At 24.1% G+C, this 17631-nt stretch overlaps 1 protein-coding gene across 4 annotated transcripts in view; it reads left to right on the top strand.

Moving 5' to 3' along the window:
• Window positions 1–17093, top strand: part of LOC126908307 (ras-related protein Rap-2c) — a 104330-nt gene extending 87237 nt beyond the window's left edge. For 2 of the 4 annotated variants that reach the window (XM_050690233.1, XM_050690232.1), the window contains 3 exons: window positions 4806–5028; window positions 10216–10493; window positions 14437–17093. In XM_050690233.1, coding sequence (XP_050546190.1) covers window positions 4864–5028; window positions 10216–10493; window positions 14437–14818 — 825 coding nt within the window. In that variant the 5' untranslated portion in view covers window positions 4806–4863 and the 3' untranslated portion in view covers window positions 14819–17093. Of the gene's footprint in view, window positions 1–4618; window positions 4738–4805; window positions 5029–10215; window positions 10494–14436 lie in introns of those variants that run through there. The other 2 variants (XM_050690234.1, XM_050690231.1) reach the window with 2 other exon arrangements.
• Window positions 17094–17631: the final 538 nt, after the last annotated feature.

Genomic DNA, 17631 nt, shown 5'->3' with positions numbered 1-17631 from the left:
GAACATATTGTATAATATATATTTAACATAGTGGCTATGAAGTTATTTAACTATTATTAATTTAATTTATTAAAAGTTTTAAATTTAAGAATTATGATAGTGTCTTTACAGAATGTGCAATATATTTTTTTTAAATAGTGGTTTACAATTGTCAATATATTAAAAATTAGTCAAATTAAAAAAAAAATTTAATATTAAAATTTTTTAAAAAGTTTACTTTTTATTAAAATGATTTTTTTACTAATGCATTTCTAAAAGGTAATAATATTAAAAATTAGAACTCAACTTACAGGCTTAATAATTTTATAGACAAGTTTTATTATTGCTATTTTAAGATATACATCACTATTAACTTTATCATGCTAGAATAACAATGATTTATTGATATTAAAATGTTGTAAAAAGTACACAAATCGTTACAAATTCATATATACTTTTATTGAAAAAATTGTGTAAACATAATATATAATATATTTTTAACAAAGCGACTATTTTAGTCTAATATTAAGTCATAATAAAATACAAAATGCATATTTTACTTTTTTTTTTTGTGAAAAAAACTTTGTGTTAAATATGGCAACGATCATTCTTGTTGGAAATAAGTATGTACCACAATAAAATTTATATTTAATTCATAAAATATTTGAAAATTAACGTTATTAACTTCAATATTAATCAATTGGTTATTAAAATGAATTTAAAAAAATTGATTAAAATATACGTGACTTTACTGATGTTTGTACTATGTCATTCTCTATCACATATTACCGAACATAATATCCACCGTCTTAATGAAATTTTGACGCATGAAACATGGTCAAACTTTTTTAACATTAATGTTAAAATAAACGATACAGTACAAAGCGTCTATCATCTATACAATAATATTGACTATAAAAAGTTTGATTTGTCACAACAAAAGATACCGGATGAATATCTTTCACCAAAATATCTTGCAGTTAACGAGTCTAACTATGAATGGAAATTAAATATTATTTACGCCATGATATTGTGTAAGTACATTGAAGTAATAAAATATTATGCCCGGCTTATGTTTTTCATCACGAACGAATTGATTGAAAGAAAAACCGGCTTTGAGATTAATTATAATAAACTTTGCTTAGATAAATTTAAACTGATGATAAAAACACGTGCTAGCAATATTCAAAATAATGACGAGTATGAATTTTGTTTACTAAATGAAAAAATTCTTGAATTCAAGCAACTTGTGAGTAACATGATTAATGTTATGACTAATATAGGTTTACTTTTCAAAGAAAAATCGATTAATGAACCCCATAAGAATAAATTTCTCTATTTTCTAATAAAATTAAAATCAATGAAACAAGCACACAATTGCGAGGGTGTCATCTATACCAGGGATTGGTTAAGAAAGATGATTTCCGAAAGCAATGATATAGGATGGATGAACTGTATTAATGTTTTTCAAACTAAAAATGAAAATCAAATGAAGACCGAATTCAAAGATCAAATTAAAATAACAAATGATTATTTAAAGTTTCTTGGGTTAAAAATTGATTCGCTGATTGAAGAGACTGAAAATAGTTTCATAGTACCGTTTTTGTAGCATTTTAAAATTAAAAAAAATTATTGTTAAAGACTTGTAATAAAAACTTATTTTAACGAAAATAAAAATATTTCATAAAAAATTTTAATTTAAGAATTATGATAATATCTATAATTAATTATAATTGATTGTACAAAAGCTTACTGAAATAAAATCTGTATGAAAGCATTCAACAAATTTATTACTTATAGAAATGTTGTTTATAAATAATTAAATTATTTTATTAAACATTTTATTGATAAAAAAAAGTTGACCAACTTATTATTAGTATTTAAGATTGTAGCCCTAATATCCCTAATATTTAGGGATAAAAAAAGTTCAATAAATTTAAAAACTTTATTAAACACGAAATCATACGAAAACAACTTAAAATGCTATAAACCAGTATTTTCAAAAATTCAGATAATCATTTATATTTTTTCCGTACAAACACTAATCTTAAAATACATATTACAATCACATACATAAACCTCTTTATAGGATTATTATGAAAAAAAAAAAAAATGTTAATACTTACATAAAAAATAAAAAATTATATATTAATCACATAGAATTTAATAATATAATATATAACGCGGCCGCCGGGTATTGTCGACCGGTTATAGAAAGTGTACCGGAGATCATATGAAAAAAAGAGGCACGGAATGGGATTAGAACCCGCGACCCAAGGCGTCGTACAGACTAACCTTACCACTAGGCCACTGTGCACTTATTATTCAAACCCCGTACACTTTCATTTAGGTTGATAACGTGATGTGCGGCTGAAAGAATCACGGTACCGTGTCATATACAATGTATCACTTATTAATAATAATGTAATTACTATCAAAAACCAAGTCCGCAACATTTTAAAATGACAGTTAAATAGTTAGTTGTACTGCTCATGATAAATGATTTTTTTAGCATAGAACTGTTGAATTTTGGAAATAAAATTATCTTATATTTTAACTAAAAAGATATAACTTTTCTAATAATTTTCATTTATGCATATTATTTATTAATTTATTATTAACTTTACAGGCAATAGCCCAAAAAATACAATATGTATTTGACAGCAAATTGATCAACTTAAAATTATCATATAACTTATAAATGTGAACATTATTAAACAAAAGTAAACTTGGTAAAGAAAAAAAAGGTTTTTTTAATTATGACAAGTAAAAAATATATACATTCTCAAATTTAAATCTTAAATGGAAAAGCTAAATTATAACAGTGTTACAATATATACAACGTAATTTGATCATTTACAAAAGTAACTAATAAATTGTAAGTCTAAAATTAAGTATTTGTAAAATTTGCTTAACTTTTTGATAACTTATTTTAAATTGTTAAGAAATTTTCTTATGAACCCATCATCAGTTTGAGCTACTTGAAAATTACTACAGAGAAGGTCATTTCTTCGGTATAATTGTTTTATAATATTAGTGGAAGTTTGACATATAGCAAAGTAAATTGTCAACAATATCAACAAGAATATACATGAAAGACACAAATATTTAGTAATAAGTTTCTTTGATCATGTGGTTTTAATATTGAATACACGTGGTGAACGTATACATAATGTTCAGTAAGGAAGAAAACAGGTTAATTTGTTACAAACAATGAGAATAATAGAAACACGTTTCTTTACTTACTGAATACTCTATATAAAATGTCAACATAAAAATAACTAAAAATAAAATACTAGTTTTATGTTATGGTTTTTTAAATTTTACAATAAGCTATTATTCAATAATTTTTATTGTTTTTAATTAAACCAGTAAAATATGTCAAAAAATATGTAAACTCTTTATAGAAATAATTTCTAACAATACTTTAATTATTAAAGTATTGTTCAACTTAGATATATACAAACAATATTTATGATTATAGTCTAGCTGTAAAAAGGAAATAACAAAACCTTGACTATGTAACTAAGTAAAAGAAAACTGATTATTATAATAATTGCTTGAATATGAGTAATATACAATTCATAAAATTATTTCCTATAATAATCATTTTATATAGTTGATAAATTGGTAACTTATTTGTTATAAGTTGTTGACGTAAATTATGATAAGTACTTATTTGAACTTTAAATACCCTATATTTAAAAAAAAACTACGAGTTAAGTTTTACATCTAAAAATTATTATACTACCAAGTAATTAAAAATAATTAAGATAGATGATTTTTTTAAAAGTCTTACCAACATAATTTATTTGTTTACTGAATTAAGTTTGTATTTTTTACATGCTTAATGAAATACAAAAATAAAAATAAACGTTTATACCATATTATATTTTTAGAATAACAGCCCTTGAATCATATCATATTATTATATGAATGAATTTCTTATAAGAATTAATCTTAGAATAATTTTATAATAACTATTTGATACTACTTATAATTGCAAGCATAAATGGGATAAACAAGTAAGATTATTTTAGGTATGAAATCAGATATAAAAAACCCAAAATGACTATAAAGTAATATATAAAAAAGTATACATATATAGAGTGATTCATTAAGAATAAGACACTATTTTTTTCCATAACTATTGAAAATTTTAAATTTTTGGTAAGGAAAATATTGTTTAGTTTAAAAAATCTACAATAATAAATAGTAAAAACATCATTTTTGTCATCCCTTCAAGGGTAAAAAACATTATCTTTAATTTTCTCAAATGGGAATCCCTATTTTGAATTTGTTATTATGATTTCAAATAAAAATACCAACAATTTTGCTCTTATAATTTTTTTTTCCAATCTGTTACAGCTTGTTAAAGATAAATGATTTTGGACTAAATTTCTATTATTATTTTACTGTTTAAGAAAATTCAAGTTAATGTTTTTTAACCACGAAGGGATAAAAAAATCTGTGTATAATTACTGTCCCGATAGTATTTATACACTATTAAACTATTGGGTAATTGATTAAATAAAATAATAAATTTATGAAATTTATAGGAAATAAATACCCGTTAACGTTGATTTTGATAATTTTATGGAGACATTAAATTTTAAACTTTTTTGAATTTATTACAGTATGATATTCCGGCGACGGACTAACCACCCGTTTCGGAGTATAAATGGTTAAGAAACTTCCTTCTTTAGGGGAGACCGCGATAGCCCTTAATGGGCTGATAAAAGCGAAAAATAAACTACAGTATGATATGTCACTTAATATCACGCTGCGTATTTAAAATTTAATGTTTTTTTTTTGTATATTTACAGAACCGTATATGAATGTTGAGTTATGAAATAATCCATATAAGATCGACAGCCAATAGACATGGTCGACCAAGAAAGAATACGATTAGTTGTGCTCGGCGGCGCTGGCGTAGGAAAAAGTGCCATTTGCAAACAATTTTTGTTTAATTCGTTTTGTCCCAAGTATCGAACAACCGTAGAAGATCTCTACAGTAAAGAATTTAACGTCGGTTCAACTACAATAAAAGTAAGTAAAATAAACAATTTTGAAAGTTGTTCAATTGTTTAAAGCTTAATTCGACACCTTGTTATGATATAAATAACTTATGGACTACTAAATAAGTTTTCAAAAGAATTAGAATTGCACTTAAATTAGCAATCACTTCTAAAATTTAACGTTGCGTTAGAGTAATGGATTCTGTTCAATACTCTGTACACTAATAATAGTAATATCAAAAACATTAATTATTTGTGGATACTTTAAGAAAACAAAAACAACATATCAATTTACTAGCTGTGAATTTAGCATTAATTTTGAGTTTTTAATTTCTCTTACGAGAATTATTAGAGTTCAAAAAATTTGATCAAAGTTAATTTACTACAATAGTACTCTTCAAGCGATTACTACTATTTTATTTAACATTTCGTCACTCTAAAATAATAAGGTTTTAACACAAATTTTAAAAAACGAAAGTACAGTAGGGTCGCGGCAAAGTATGGACATGGCATAGTTGCTACAAGTATAGACAATATCTGATAGTGATTAAAATCACTATCAAAAGAAACGCTTTGATGCAAATCTGTAGATAGTGTTTAATTCTAAGAAATTGGTAGATATTTACAAAAGAAACATCAACTTCTATTTCCTTAATGATAACCTGATTAGTATTTCTTAGATTTAAAAGTATAATTTATGGATAAATATGTATAGCAATTAAATATTGTATGAAATTGATGTTCAATAATTCAATATTGTAATTTTTACGAAAAAATAATAAAATAATGGTATAGTATATTTTGTTATTTTTATGACAAACATGTATAGAAAAAATACTATATTAAAATATTTTAAAATAAAATAAAATACAAAACCGTTAATTTTAACACAAAATAACATATTATTGAAAACAGTAACCATTTTCACCACGAAAACATATTAGAGTATATTACATAAGCATTAATTCAAGATATCTAAAAGTGTTAGTATTTCCGGAACACTTTCAATATTTCAATTGAAAAAATTCTAGTCTCTATACACGTGTTTTAAGTTTTAAACCACCTGTATAAATAGAAGAGAACCGATTTAAATAAAAATAGGTCGGAAAGAAGTATGTATGTAAAATATTTAAAAAAATTTTATTGATTCATGCATAATTCAAAAAGTTAGAGAAATATAAAGCTAAACATATAAAAAATTTTAACACAAAAATAGTATATTTTTGAATACGGTAGCTCTTTTCATCATAAAGACACATTAAAAAACGAAAATTTTTTTAGTACTATACTATAGCATATGTAATATATTACATATGCTTTAATTTAAGATACGTATAAATGTGTATTTTCGAAAAAATTTCAATAGTTCAGTTGTAAAAGTTAATTTTTTGTTGAAAATTTATTATTATTGCCCTTTGTGGGTAGATTCAAAAACTTTTAAATAAATAAGTTTAAAAAATGTCAAAATTTACCAATTTTTAAAGTTGTATTTTTTTGGAGGACATGTCCCATTTACAGGGAACGAAGGATTTTTTTTCAATTTTTGAAGGTATTGTCTTTGATTATATATGATTTGTGATATTATGACGTATTGTACATCAAATTTGATCCAGTTAGAGCTGAGAATATATCATAACAGTCACAAAAAAAAAAAATACATCATAGTAAAATTGATACCTTCTCAGCTTCTCATCGAAGCTAAAAAAAATTTTTTTCGATAAGTTAGTTGATTTATTTACATTTTATAATTATATAGAGAAATATCTAAAAAAATATTCATTACTTAAGGAGATACAGAGAAGGGAAATATCTACGTAATCAATGTATTATTGGAATGAAAAAGTCTTACGAATAAATTGTATTACCATAGTACGACATTTTATCGTTTCTCGATATAAAAAATGATATTATTACATAATTAATTATTATTTTGTGACAAATTTTATATTTTAAATTAATATTATTAATGATATTTTTTTAAATATAAAATATAATTTAAAAATATATTAATTATAAATATTAATAGTTTTTAAAATTGAATCTTAAATTTTAATTTGTTATGTTATTACATGACATTCCATTTAAAGACTTTCGTGGGTTAAGTTCTCTTAATATTTTTTTAAGTTTATAATTTATTTAACGCTTGGTATGTTTTAAACAATTTTTCATTTAAATAAATTATTAGATAAAACTATAGAAGTCAAAAATTATACACATAATTTATAAGTGTCTAATTATGTTACCACGTTAGTTTCATACTACAGATATTTCACTAAATCACTCTACAATAACGATAAAAATGTAACTACAAAAATGTAAAAACTAGAATTTTGTTTTGATGCTGGTTGTAATCCTTTAAGAAATGGAACCTTTTAAGCTTTTATGAGTACAAATTACTTAGTGTAATAATGGAATCATAATACGCATGATATTATTACCATTAATTAAACCATAATGATTAACAATGGAAAAATAACTATTTCATTAGGATAATTGTGCGGTACTTAGTAGATCACATTAATTATTTTGCTTATGAACAAATTTTTCACCGAGTAGGCCATTATTTAGTAAGGATTATGATTAGGCTTTAAGTAAATTTATCATAGTAAGATTTACTTAATTATACTGTTATGCTATTTAAATTAATGAATTAATACTAAAAAAAAATTTGTCGTTATCTTTAAAGTTTCTTTCAACATAAAAAAAACTGTATATAGTTGAAAATTTGTAAAACTTATAGTATTGTATTCTGATCCAGTGTTATTTTTTCGAATATAATGTATGTAATTCATTAATTTATAATGAAATTAATCCTTTTATTTTTAGCTGAAAAAATTCATTAATTAGTTTTAAAATAGGTCGAAACCAATTTCGTTTAGCTTGGTATTTAATGGGTCACGTTTTCATATTCTTACATCTAAAACTTAAGACTACCTTTTTTAATGCCATAGTCTGCCATCCTTTCGTAGCGCTCCGTGTATTACACTTTGCGTGTTATTAATTATGATGATACCTACTAATACTAGAAGAGACAATTTCAGTTTAAATTCTAGAAAGTGTACACGTTAGACAAAGCCTCCATTGTTATTTTGATCATCTCGAGCATTCCTATTTAATATACGACTGCTGAGATGTGAAATCCACCAGACCTTTTAGATAGTCAACCCTACTAATCCTTTAACTAAATTAGTTGTACTTCAAAGCATATTTGGTTATAATTTTTACTGGTCAGATCGATGTAAAATTGATTATTACCTATAAAAGATTAACTACAAGAAATTTATGACAGTAAAATAACGTCATTAATCGTATAAAACTGTATCCTATTTCTATCATTAAAGTAATCCTAGATCATTTACATTACTTTATATTAAAGTAAATTTTGCTGAAAGTATTTTATAATGAAGAAAAATATAGTTTTTTAGGTGACTACGAACCAAAACATTTGAGTGCGTTGATACCAACTTATGTTAAATCATTAATAGATTTTTCATTATTATAATCGATTTTATTATATTTCATTAATTTCAGACTGTACGGAGAGTATCTTTATACTTAAAGAGTTTAACAGTGACGAATTGCGAACGATTCAACGCACTATGCTAGGCAATAATCAACCAAAACACTGAACCTTTTTTATTATTTCTAAATTATAAATCTAAATACAATCGAAAGCCAGCTAATGGATATCCTGCATAGAGAACTCTAATACGGATTGATATTTGGCAGTTGTTAGCATCACTACATAAATCACTTCGATGCGATTGCGTTTAAAGAAAGACAAGAAAAAAAAATTTACATTTTTTAATTTCGTGCTCAATTTATTATTGTAAAATAGACAAAATAGTTTTTTTTTATCATTACAATTCAAAAAAAATATTTTGTGTGTAGGTCAAAATTTGTTAGGAACTCCAGAACAAATACATAAATTGGAATGAAAAAAACTTGTTTTCATGGGTAACCTCATTCAAACATTTTTGTACTTCTATTTATAAATAGGTTTTTATAAAAAACATATCAAAAAGGAGACTTTTATCACTATTTAAAATATGTTTAAATCGGTAACTTCCAATAAAATTATAGTAGTTTTAAAATATAATTAAAAATCTGTCATATTTGACAAGAGTCTTATTAAAAGATATATTTCTAAATATAAAACTCAGAATAGTTTTTTTCAATTTTTGGTGACCAAGTTTGTGAGTTCTTTTAAAGCATAGATAAAGAAAATTGGTCAGTGAAAATTAAAAAAAAAACATTAACACTTTCTAACTTTGCGTCTATGCTAAAATTAACTATGAAATAAGTTTATAAATTAATAATAATGCGACAAACATGACGAAATTTGGGGTGCAAGCACCCCATAATTATTTGAAAGCAAATTTTGTGCGTTCATAAGTCTTATTTTAAAATGTACTGAAAATATTAAAATATTTACGAAAATTAAATTCTAATGTGTTGCTTAGACAAAATATAAAATTTCAATATTATTTTAATTAAAAAAAGATCTTTCATTAACAGTTTTTTCAATAAGTTAAACAATTTTTTTGAATTAATTTTTTGTTAATTTTATTGTTTTAATCAAATAGAGTACTTTTATAGTAGTTTTGGTAATTAAAAAGCGCAGTACTAAAAATTACATTATTTTACCCAAATATAGATACATAGATATTGTAGAGCAAGTATTGTAGACTTTAAAAATATGATTTTTTTTTCGGCGTACAAATCAACTGTGCTTAGACTAGTACGATTATACCATTTCGTATATTTTTAATTGCAATTATCATTCATTTACTTCAATTTCTAGCAGTGCATTGTGCTCTAAATGCAAATATGATACATATACTATTGGTATCAAATAATCACTACATACTATCAATGATAGCAGCACAGTAGGCCAGTCTATCTCTAGTCCCTAATTTCTTACTTCACAAAAACAAAGAAACAATCCCGCATTAAGTCTTCCCAGTTTTATTTATTTATCTCAAAATAAATCGCAAGTTTAGAGAAAAATCGTATTTAACAGTGAATATATATCGAGGTACACCTAACTGTCATTTTTAAGCTGACTAAACAAGTTTGGCATGTATCAAGATTAGGAAAAAGGCTATTTCTTTATTTTGGGTTATTTATTGTCTACGTTGTTTTCGCGACCAATGTGTCTTATATTCTTTATTGGATTATAGCATTACTAAAGGCGATATTATATATTTTCGAACAGGTGGACATCTTAGACACATGTGGAGACCAACAATTTCCAGCCATGAGACGGCTTAGCATCGCAACAGCACACGCTTTCTTGTTTGTGTACTCGATTGCATGCGAACAATCATTTGAAATTATCAAACAAAACTTTGAGGAAGTACGCGAGCAACGGGAAGATTATCAAACACTGCCAATCGTGATTGCTGGCAACAAGTTAGACTTGGCGCCAGACTGTAGACACATAACAGTGGAAGACGCGTCTGAATGGGTGTACTGTGAACTACCAAAAATGAGGTGAGTACTTGTTATTTCTATTGAGCTCAGTTAACCGAAGAAATTGTGGTATAGTATACAAAAATTGAATTGATCATATAATAAAAATATAATTTTGACCTTAAGCAATGTAAACTGGGGGTGTCACTCATGTTTGTAGCATATAATTTGAGTATTTTGGAAAAATACATATAGATCGATACAGAGCAGCATGTGATTTCACTAATCATAACTGACAGCCAGGAAATGAGAATGAGTTGTGTATCGGGAAAACTTATTTAGTCATTCGTTTGGAAAATAAGCTGTGAGGGTAAATTCTCTGTGTATATATATATATATATATATACAATGTACGACACATCGATTGTGGTGACATTCACTTAACTAATGTAACATGTAACTCTATGAGTTGTACTATGTCAAAAAAAAATATATAACAATATTTTATAATTCTATAGATTGAGGAAAATTAATATGTCAAACTTTCCCCACTCAAATATTATTTATTTTCAAATCCGATTTTTTCATTCGGATAGATTTACGGATATACTATAAGGGCACGCCTAACAAAAAGGGAAATCATTTTAACTATTTTGAATATCAACCTTTTTATGATCGTATTTGTTCATTCTTTGGTAAAAATCTAGTTTTTTTAAATACATAAGTATGGAACATTTAAAGGCGTTTTATTAGTGCCAATTCACAAAACCGGTTGATGTTGGTAATCATTTAATATTTATTAAGACGTACATTTTTTGACATTACACTGTTGTTTACGTGAGTTATAAAAATATGTACTTAAATGAAATTTAAATGATTTTGTTTAAAAATATAATGATTGGGAGTGTCAGTTTTTTACAGACTAATCATGTTGATCATAGTATCATCTCTTAGGCAATCACTTGAGTATAATATACACTGTTCACATAAAAAAAAAATAATAAAAACACATAAGCAAATATTTATATACATTAAATCTCTAGACGCAATGAACAAGGCAATAACTCAAAAAAATCTATTATCTTTTTATAATAACAATCATCAAAATATCGGCAATTTGGATTGAATCTGAATTAAACTACTAAAAAAATTGATTAACATATAGCGTGTAATCGGAGAGTAATTTGTATTATAGATATTCTGAAAAGTGAGAAAAAATGAGTTACTGCTTTATTTGTTGCGCATATCAAAATTATAATAAACAATATTATTTACTCTTCTAACCCTTCGATAAATTGCTCCATTTATAAAGCTGAAAAAATGTTATTAATAGATAAATCCTGATAAAATGATAACTACTGTTTCCAGAAGTTTAAAATTTTACACATACACTTTACCAAATAATCGGTACCTTACCATTATTATGAAATTAAAAAGATTTTTTAATCTTTATGTTAATGAACATTATGTAACAATTATTACCCTGTAGATGATTTTATACATATTAATTAATGTAAATTTTACCAGTATATAAGTTTGGAGTCTCTTCGTTGCAAGCTGCTCTCCATTCTTTTTTTTATATCTTAACTATTCATTTTCCTGGCAATGAAGATGCGGTGCTAGGTGTAGATATGAATGGACATGTAGGTAATGAGAGGATATGAAAGAGTACACGGAGGGTATGTTTTAGTGGGAAGAATGAAGCTGAAGAAAGAATCTTGTATTTCGCGGTATCGTATTATCTTACTGTGGTTAATACTTATTTTAGAAAGAGAGAAGAACATTATATAACTTATAAGAGTGGGAGGAATACATTGTAAATATATTATATAGGTGTTAATAAACATTTATATTATATATGCCCAACAGATACTGTAAGTGAATACAGATAATGTAATTAAATGCTACAAATTTTAATTTAAAATAATTTTTATTAAATAATTTTTATTTAAAAATATACAAAAATAAGTAAATCGTGATCTAATAACCTAATTACTTTAATATCTTATAATTTTAACTACACAACCAAAATAAAATTGAAATCAATGATGTCCATGTATGAACATTACATAACTCTTATTGTAATACTTTTTTTTTTTGTGATATACTATGACTACATTTAGTAAGTAGTAATTTATTATATTTATAAGGTTTAAACTATGACTTCCATTCTTGATAGGGGATACTGTCGTGCCCAATACCCTTCACATTTAATAAGAATAGTAAATATATAATATAAATAGGTTTTTCATTTTAAGAAAGTAGGGAGAAGTTATAAAAGAGAGATAACCCAATCACCATTTATTTTTCATTTAAATTAATATAGCGTTATAACAACTTTAAAAAGTGAGCATTTATTCATCTTAAAATTGGAACATTTTTCAGATTAAGTTTGATGATATAAAAAATAATATTTCGAGGCAAACTTGTGAATACAAAAAAAAAAATCAGAAATTTAAAAATAATTACCTAATTTAAAATTTATTCATATTTCCAAATCTACTTACTAATTCTATATATATTTTATGTATTTATGAAAATGTGGTTATGTCAATATTTGTCATTTTATGGTTATTTATTAAGGTTCATCAACGCTATATATGTTTGGATATTGATATCGTACTGAATTTTAGCGATATTATATTGCAATATAGAAAAGAAATTGTTCTCAATATATCGATATCATATGAAAAAATAAATCGAAAAAAAAAATTAACCTACCATTGAATATATTCCTATTCATATTATATAAATATATTCAAAAATTAAATTTAATATTTAAATTTTCACACCATTTATTTATATTCAAGAATTCCGTTATGTTACCATCGTTGTAAAACCAAACTATAGTTACCAAATAAATCAGATATAATATATTAATAATATTAATAAAAAAAAATAGATAATAGCCATATCTCATAAAAATAATTAATTATTTTTAAATTACTTTTTATTATGAAGAAATAAGTTTTTTTGCTACAAGACTTTATCATTATATAATTATATCATTATATTAAATGAATGAAATTGTTCTTTATTGAATAATAGTATTATAGTTTCAGTATTTTGGTTAATAAAAGAAGAGATTATAAGTATGATTCATATTTTTTCTTCGCTTTATCATAACTGAAAGTAATTTTTCTTCTTTATAAAAATAAAATTTAATAATAAAATAAACTAATGAACTTAAAATTTGTACATAATAAAGCAGCATCATCTTCTTTTCTTATTTAAAAGGGATTTTTTTTTTTTTAATTAATTTCATTTTACTTTTCAGATAGAGTTTTAACCAGTTGTTGCTGTATATCTTCTAATTCTAAAATTTCTTTCTCTAATTTAGCTCATATAATTACTATGTTCATGTTTTGTTAAAAAAAGGAATAACAAATATGTCATATAAAAAAACTTAATCTAAAAATATAATTTTGTATCAATAAATATCATTTTTCGTCTTATCTCAACTCTATATTTTATAATATATTTTAATACAATAAATATTAACAAGATTATTACGAACTGCTTAAATAATATATTTTTTAAATAAAGTGACCAAAATTCAAAGAGTTTTTTTCATTAAACATTTTTCGATTATTGCGATGTTTCAAAAATAATCGATATCGTGGAAAAAATAAAAATGGCTGCGATATCGATATCGATATCGTTGACGAACTCTATTATTATCAATTTTACTAAAAATCAGCTACACTCAGCAGTATCTTTTCTATCATCATAAATGAATTATTAGTTATTATTGTACTGCTATGTGAATTTGATAAATCATATTTAAAATCAGGTAAAAATGTTTATGTTATATAAAGAGTTACCATTTTTGATCACGTTCTCATAAAAAACGTCCATTTATATTTCGATCTTCTTCTTCCTCGCCTTAATCCCAATTACATGGGGTAGGCTACCCTTATCCTAAACTTCCACTTGACACCTCCCACATCACCAACGATCACATCAGCTGTCCATTTATACTTAGATAATTATCTGAAATAATATTTATAATTTTTTTTTTTAGGGTCAAACTAGTAGAATGTTCAGCAAAGGACAACGTAAACGTCCGAGAGGTTTTTAAATGTTTTTTAGGACTGTCGAGGTTTCTTAATGGAACAGAAGATTTTTCAACATGTCCGCTGAAACGTAGATCCAGTGCTTATGTGAGCCACACTAAAGCGTCGAGACGCGCTGAGAGTCCAGTGGCACTTTCGGTAACTGCAGCGACTTCCGTTGCTAAATCACCTGCATCACCAACTGGTCGAGGAAACCACACAGTAGATCAATCGAAGAACGACCAAGACCGCCCAAAACCTCGAAGCCGCAGTCTTATCAGACGATGTAGCCGCAAGACCAAACAACAGATTAGGGACAGCGGAGCAGTAGACGATTGTAATGTTAGCTAAACGTCAAAAGTCAAACAATATCACTTAATTACTTCGAATTACAACATTATCATTTTGAAAAAATGGCATTTTTATTTATGATTTCTATCAGATATTATTTTATTTATTTTACTTGAAATTGAAACAATTGTCTGTTTTACATATCGTCACTAAAAATAAAATTAAAACAGCTGAGTAAAGTTTTTAATATTCGTTCACAAATTGTAAATAACCAATAATTCCTAAAAATAATTAAAATATTATGGTATAAAATTATTTGCATTTAGACTACTAAATCTAATTTAACCAAAACGTATAGTTTGACAACATTCAAATTTAAGACATCCAATTCAAAATGAAGACAATAAGTAAATTATTTTAGTTTACATAAAATTGAATCATTATTAAAATATGATTTTTTATTATAATCCCTGATTTTAATTAGATATCATAAAATCATATACATTAATTATACTTGTTATTGTTATTTTTACATTTAAATATTTTTTTGGAATATTTAAATATTCATATTGTTGTAAACTGTCGTCATGTACACAATGTTCAAAAAGTATGAAAATAGTTCAATTTTTGCAACCATTGAGAACAAAAGAAACCAGTTTCCGTACTTACTGAATATCCTTCATCGTGTTATAGTTTTTTTTATAAACAGTAGAATTTATACCTTCCAATTTAATTTGATGGTAAAGGAAAAATCTTCATATAACTTTGGCTAGATATTTAAATACTAATTTTTTTGGTTAATAATTAAAAAATGATAGTTTTATAAAATGCAATAAAAAAATGTATCATTTGTTACTATAATACTTTTTTTGGAATTTTTGTGAAACCAACTCTACCATTTACATTTACGTTACGATAAATATAATAAAACATTAAACAAATTTTTTTAAATTCTTCTTCGATTATATACATTTTTCCGATAGAGGTTGACTTTTAATTAAATTACAGTTTTAAAATTTTATTGTGAACATTATAACTACTATAACTATTGAAATTTTAATGGCCAACATCAAAGGGCTTCCATACGTACATAGATTAAATATTGGTTATAGTTAGTATGCTTGACTCAATAGTTTACTGTCATCATGACTTTGTCTCGTGGAACAGATATTATTAAATATTACCTAAAATAAATAACTAAAGAAAAACATTATTTGGTTAGTGATAAAAAAAATTTTCAAATTTATAAAAATGTTATAGTAAATTTTTTTAATTATTTTTACTAATTCTAAATAATTGAAGAAATATATGATATAATTAATATTTACAAAACTATTTAGAAAAGCCCCTTTTCCGAATAATATCCCATAATTATTTTATTAAGTAATACTTTTAAAATTTCTCCATGTTAGAAAACATTTTTAAGATATGTTTAGTAACTTACTGAAAGATAAAATTTATGAAAAAACACAAATGTTTCATAAAATGTTATCTAGCAATTTTATACGTTCAATCCTTCAGTTACTAATTGAAAGAATTCGCAACTGATTTATTAATTATAGTGAAATAAACGTATTTCCTGTATTCAAACTTATATTATGAATCAGAAATTTAAATTAATATAAAATCCAATACCATTAAAATACCCAAATAAATTCAAATTCTGAATTAAAAAAAAAATTAATTAAAAAAAAACCAATAATAGCAAAAATAGGTTTTAATGAAGTGATATAATTAATAAATAAACATAAAATAATTTGGAAATAATTCGGTGAATAATATTTAGTTATAAATAAAATTGTGTATTAATTTATTTAGACTCAGAAACTTAAAGTATGATTAATTTCTATAGAATGTCATCAAAATCTAAAATCATTATTTGTAGGAGTTATCTTTTTTTTACAAATATGTCCACAAATAGTGAGTTTTAAAAAGAGTATCACTTAGTAATCATTTTAAGACCCACAACTACAAATTTGGTTTTAAATTAATTAAAAACTGTTTTATAAGTATTATAAAATAAAAATTATCTACGTTGAAATGATAAAAGAAGTTTAATATTAATGTATTTTATCAATGTGTAAAAATGAAAGTGACTACCGATAATTTTTGATATTTAGTCTTAATCCAAAACTATTAAGATTATAACGCTCATCAGATTCTTTTAAAATTATTACACTAATATTTTTATTGAGACTATTAAAGGGTTTTTTTTATTGACTAGTCTTAAATTATAAACTTAACTGTAACACTAGTGAAATTTATCATTAATTAATTTTATAAATAAGGAAAATATATATATTATGTTTATATTAAAGACTTTTGAATTATATTCCATAATAACTTTATTATTTATTATGAATAAATAATTTAAACAAAAAGTTTCATTTTTGTAAGTATATAAATAAATATTAATTAGTTTTAAGACAATATATTTTTACTGATGCTCATTGTTTTGTTTATCATATAACACCATTGAAATAATAAAATAAGCATTGAATTGTGATTTTTCATTAAATTAAATTTATTCATTTTAATCAATTAATTTGTCATTATAAAACTAATACTACTTTTAAATAATGCACATTAATATAAAACAAGATATTGGAACTTCCTTATATATAATATTTAATATTAATCACGACATTGCCTTTAAACGCAATTTGAACAAATAAATTTATGAAAGTTTAAGTTTTTTTAACATATTGATATTAAAAATGTTCAAGTTTCTTCAAACTTAAAAAAATAATATTATCCTTCTACATCGTTGCTGCAAACATCTGTGTATTTACATTCATTTTATTATATATTTTTGTATAAATATTTTACTAAAAATAATTCTAAAAGTAATAAACAATAATAAAAGTTTTGCC

The sequence above is a fragment of the Daktulosphaira vitifoliae genome, unplaced genomic scaffold, assembly GCF_025091365.1.
Source record: "Daktulosphaira vitifoliae isolate Bord-2020 unplaced genomic scaffold, ASM2509136v1 Scaffold_5, whole genome shotgun sequence".
Classification (NCBI taxonomy): domain Eukaryota; kingdom Metazoa; phylum Arthropoda; class Insecta; order Hemiptera; family Phylloxeridae; genus Daktulosphaira; species Daktulosphaira vitifoliae.
The sequence above is the reverse complement of the archived record's forward strand: the minus strand, read 5'-3'. Positions and strand labels throughout refer to the sequence as shown.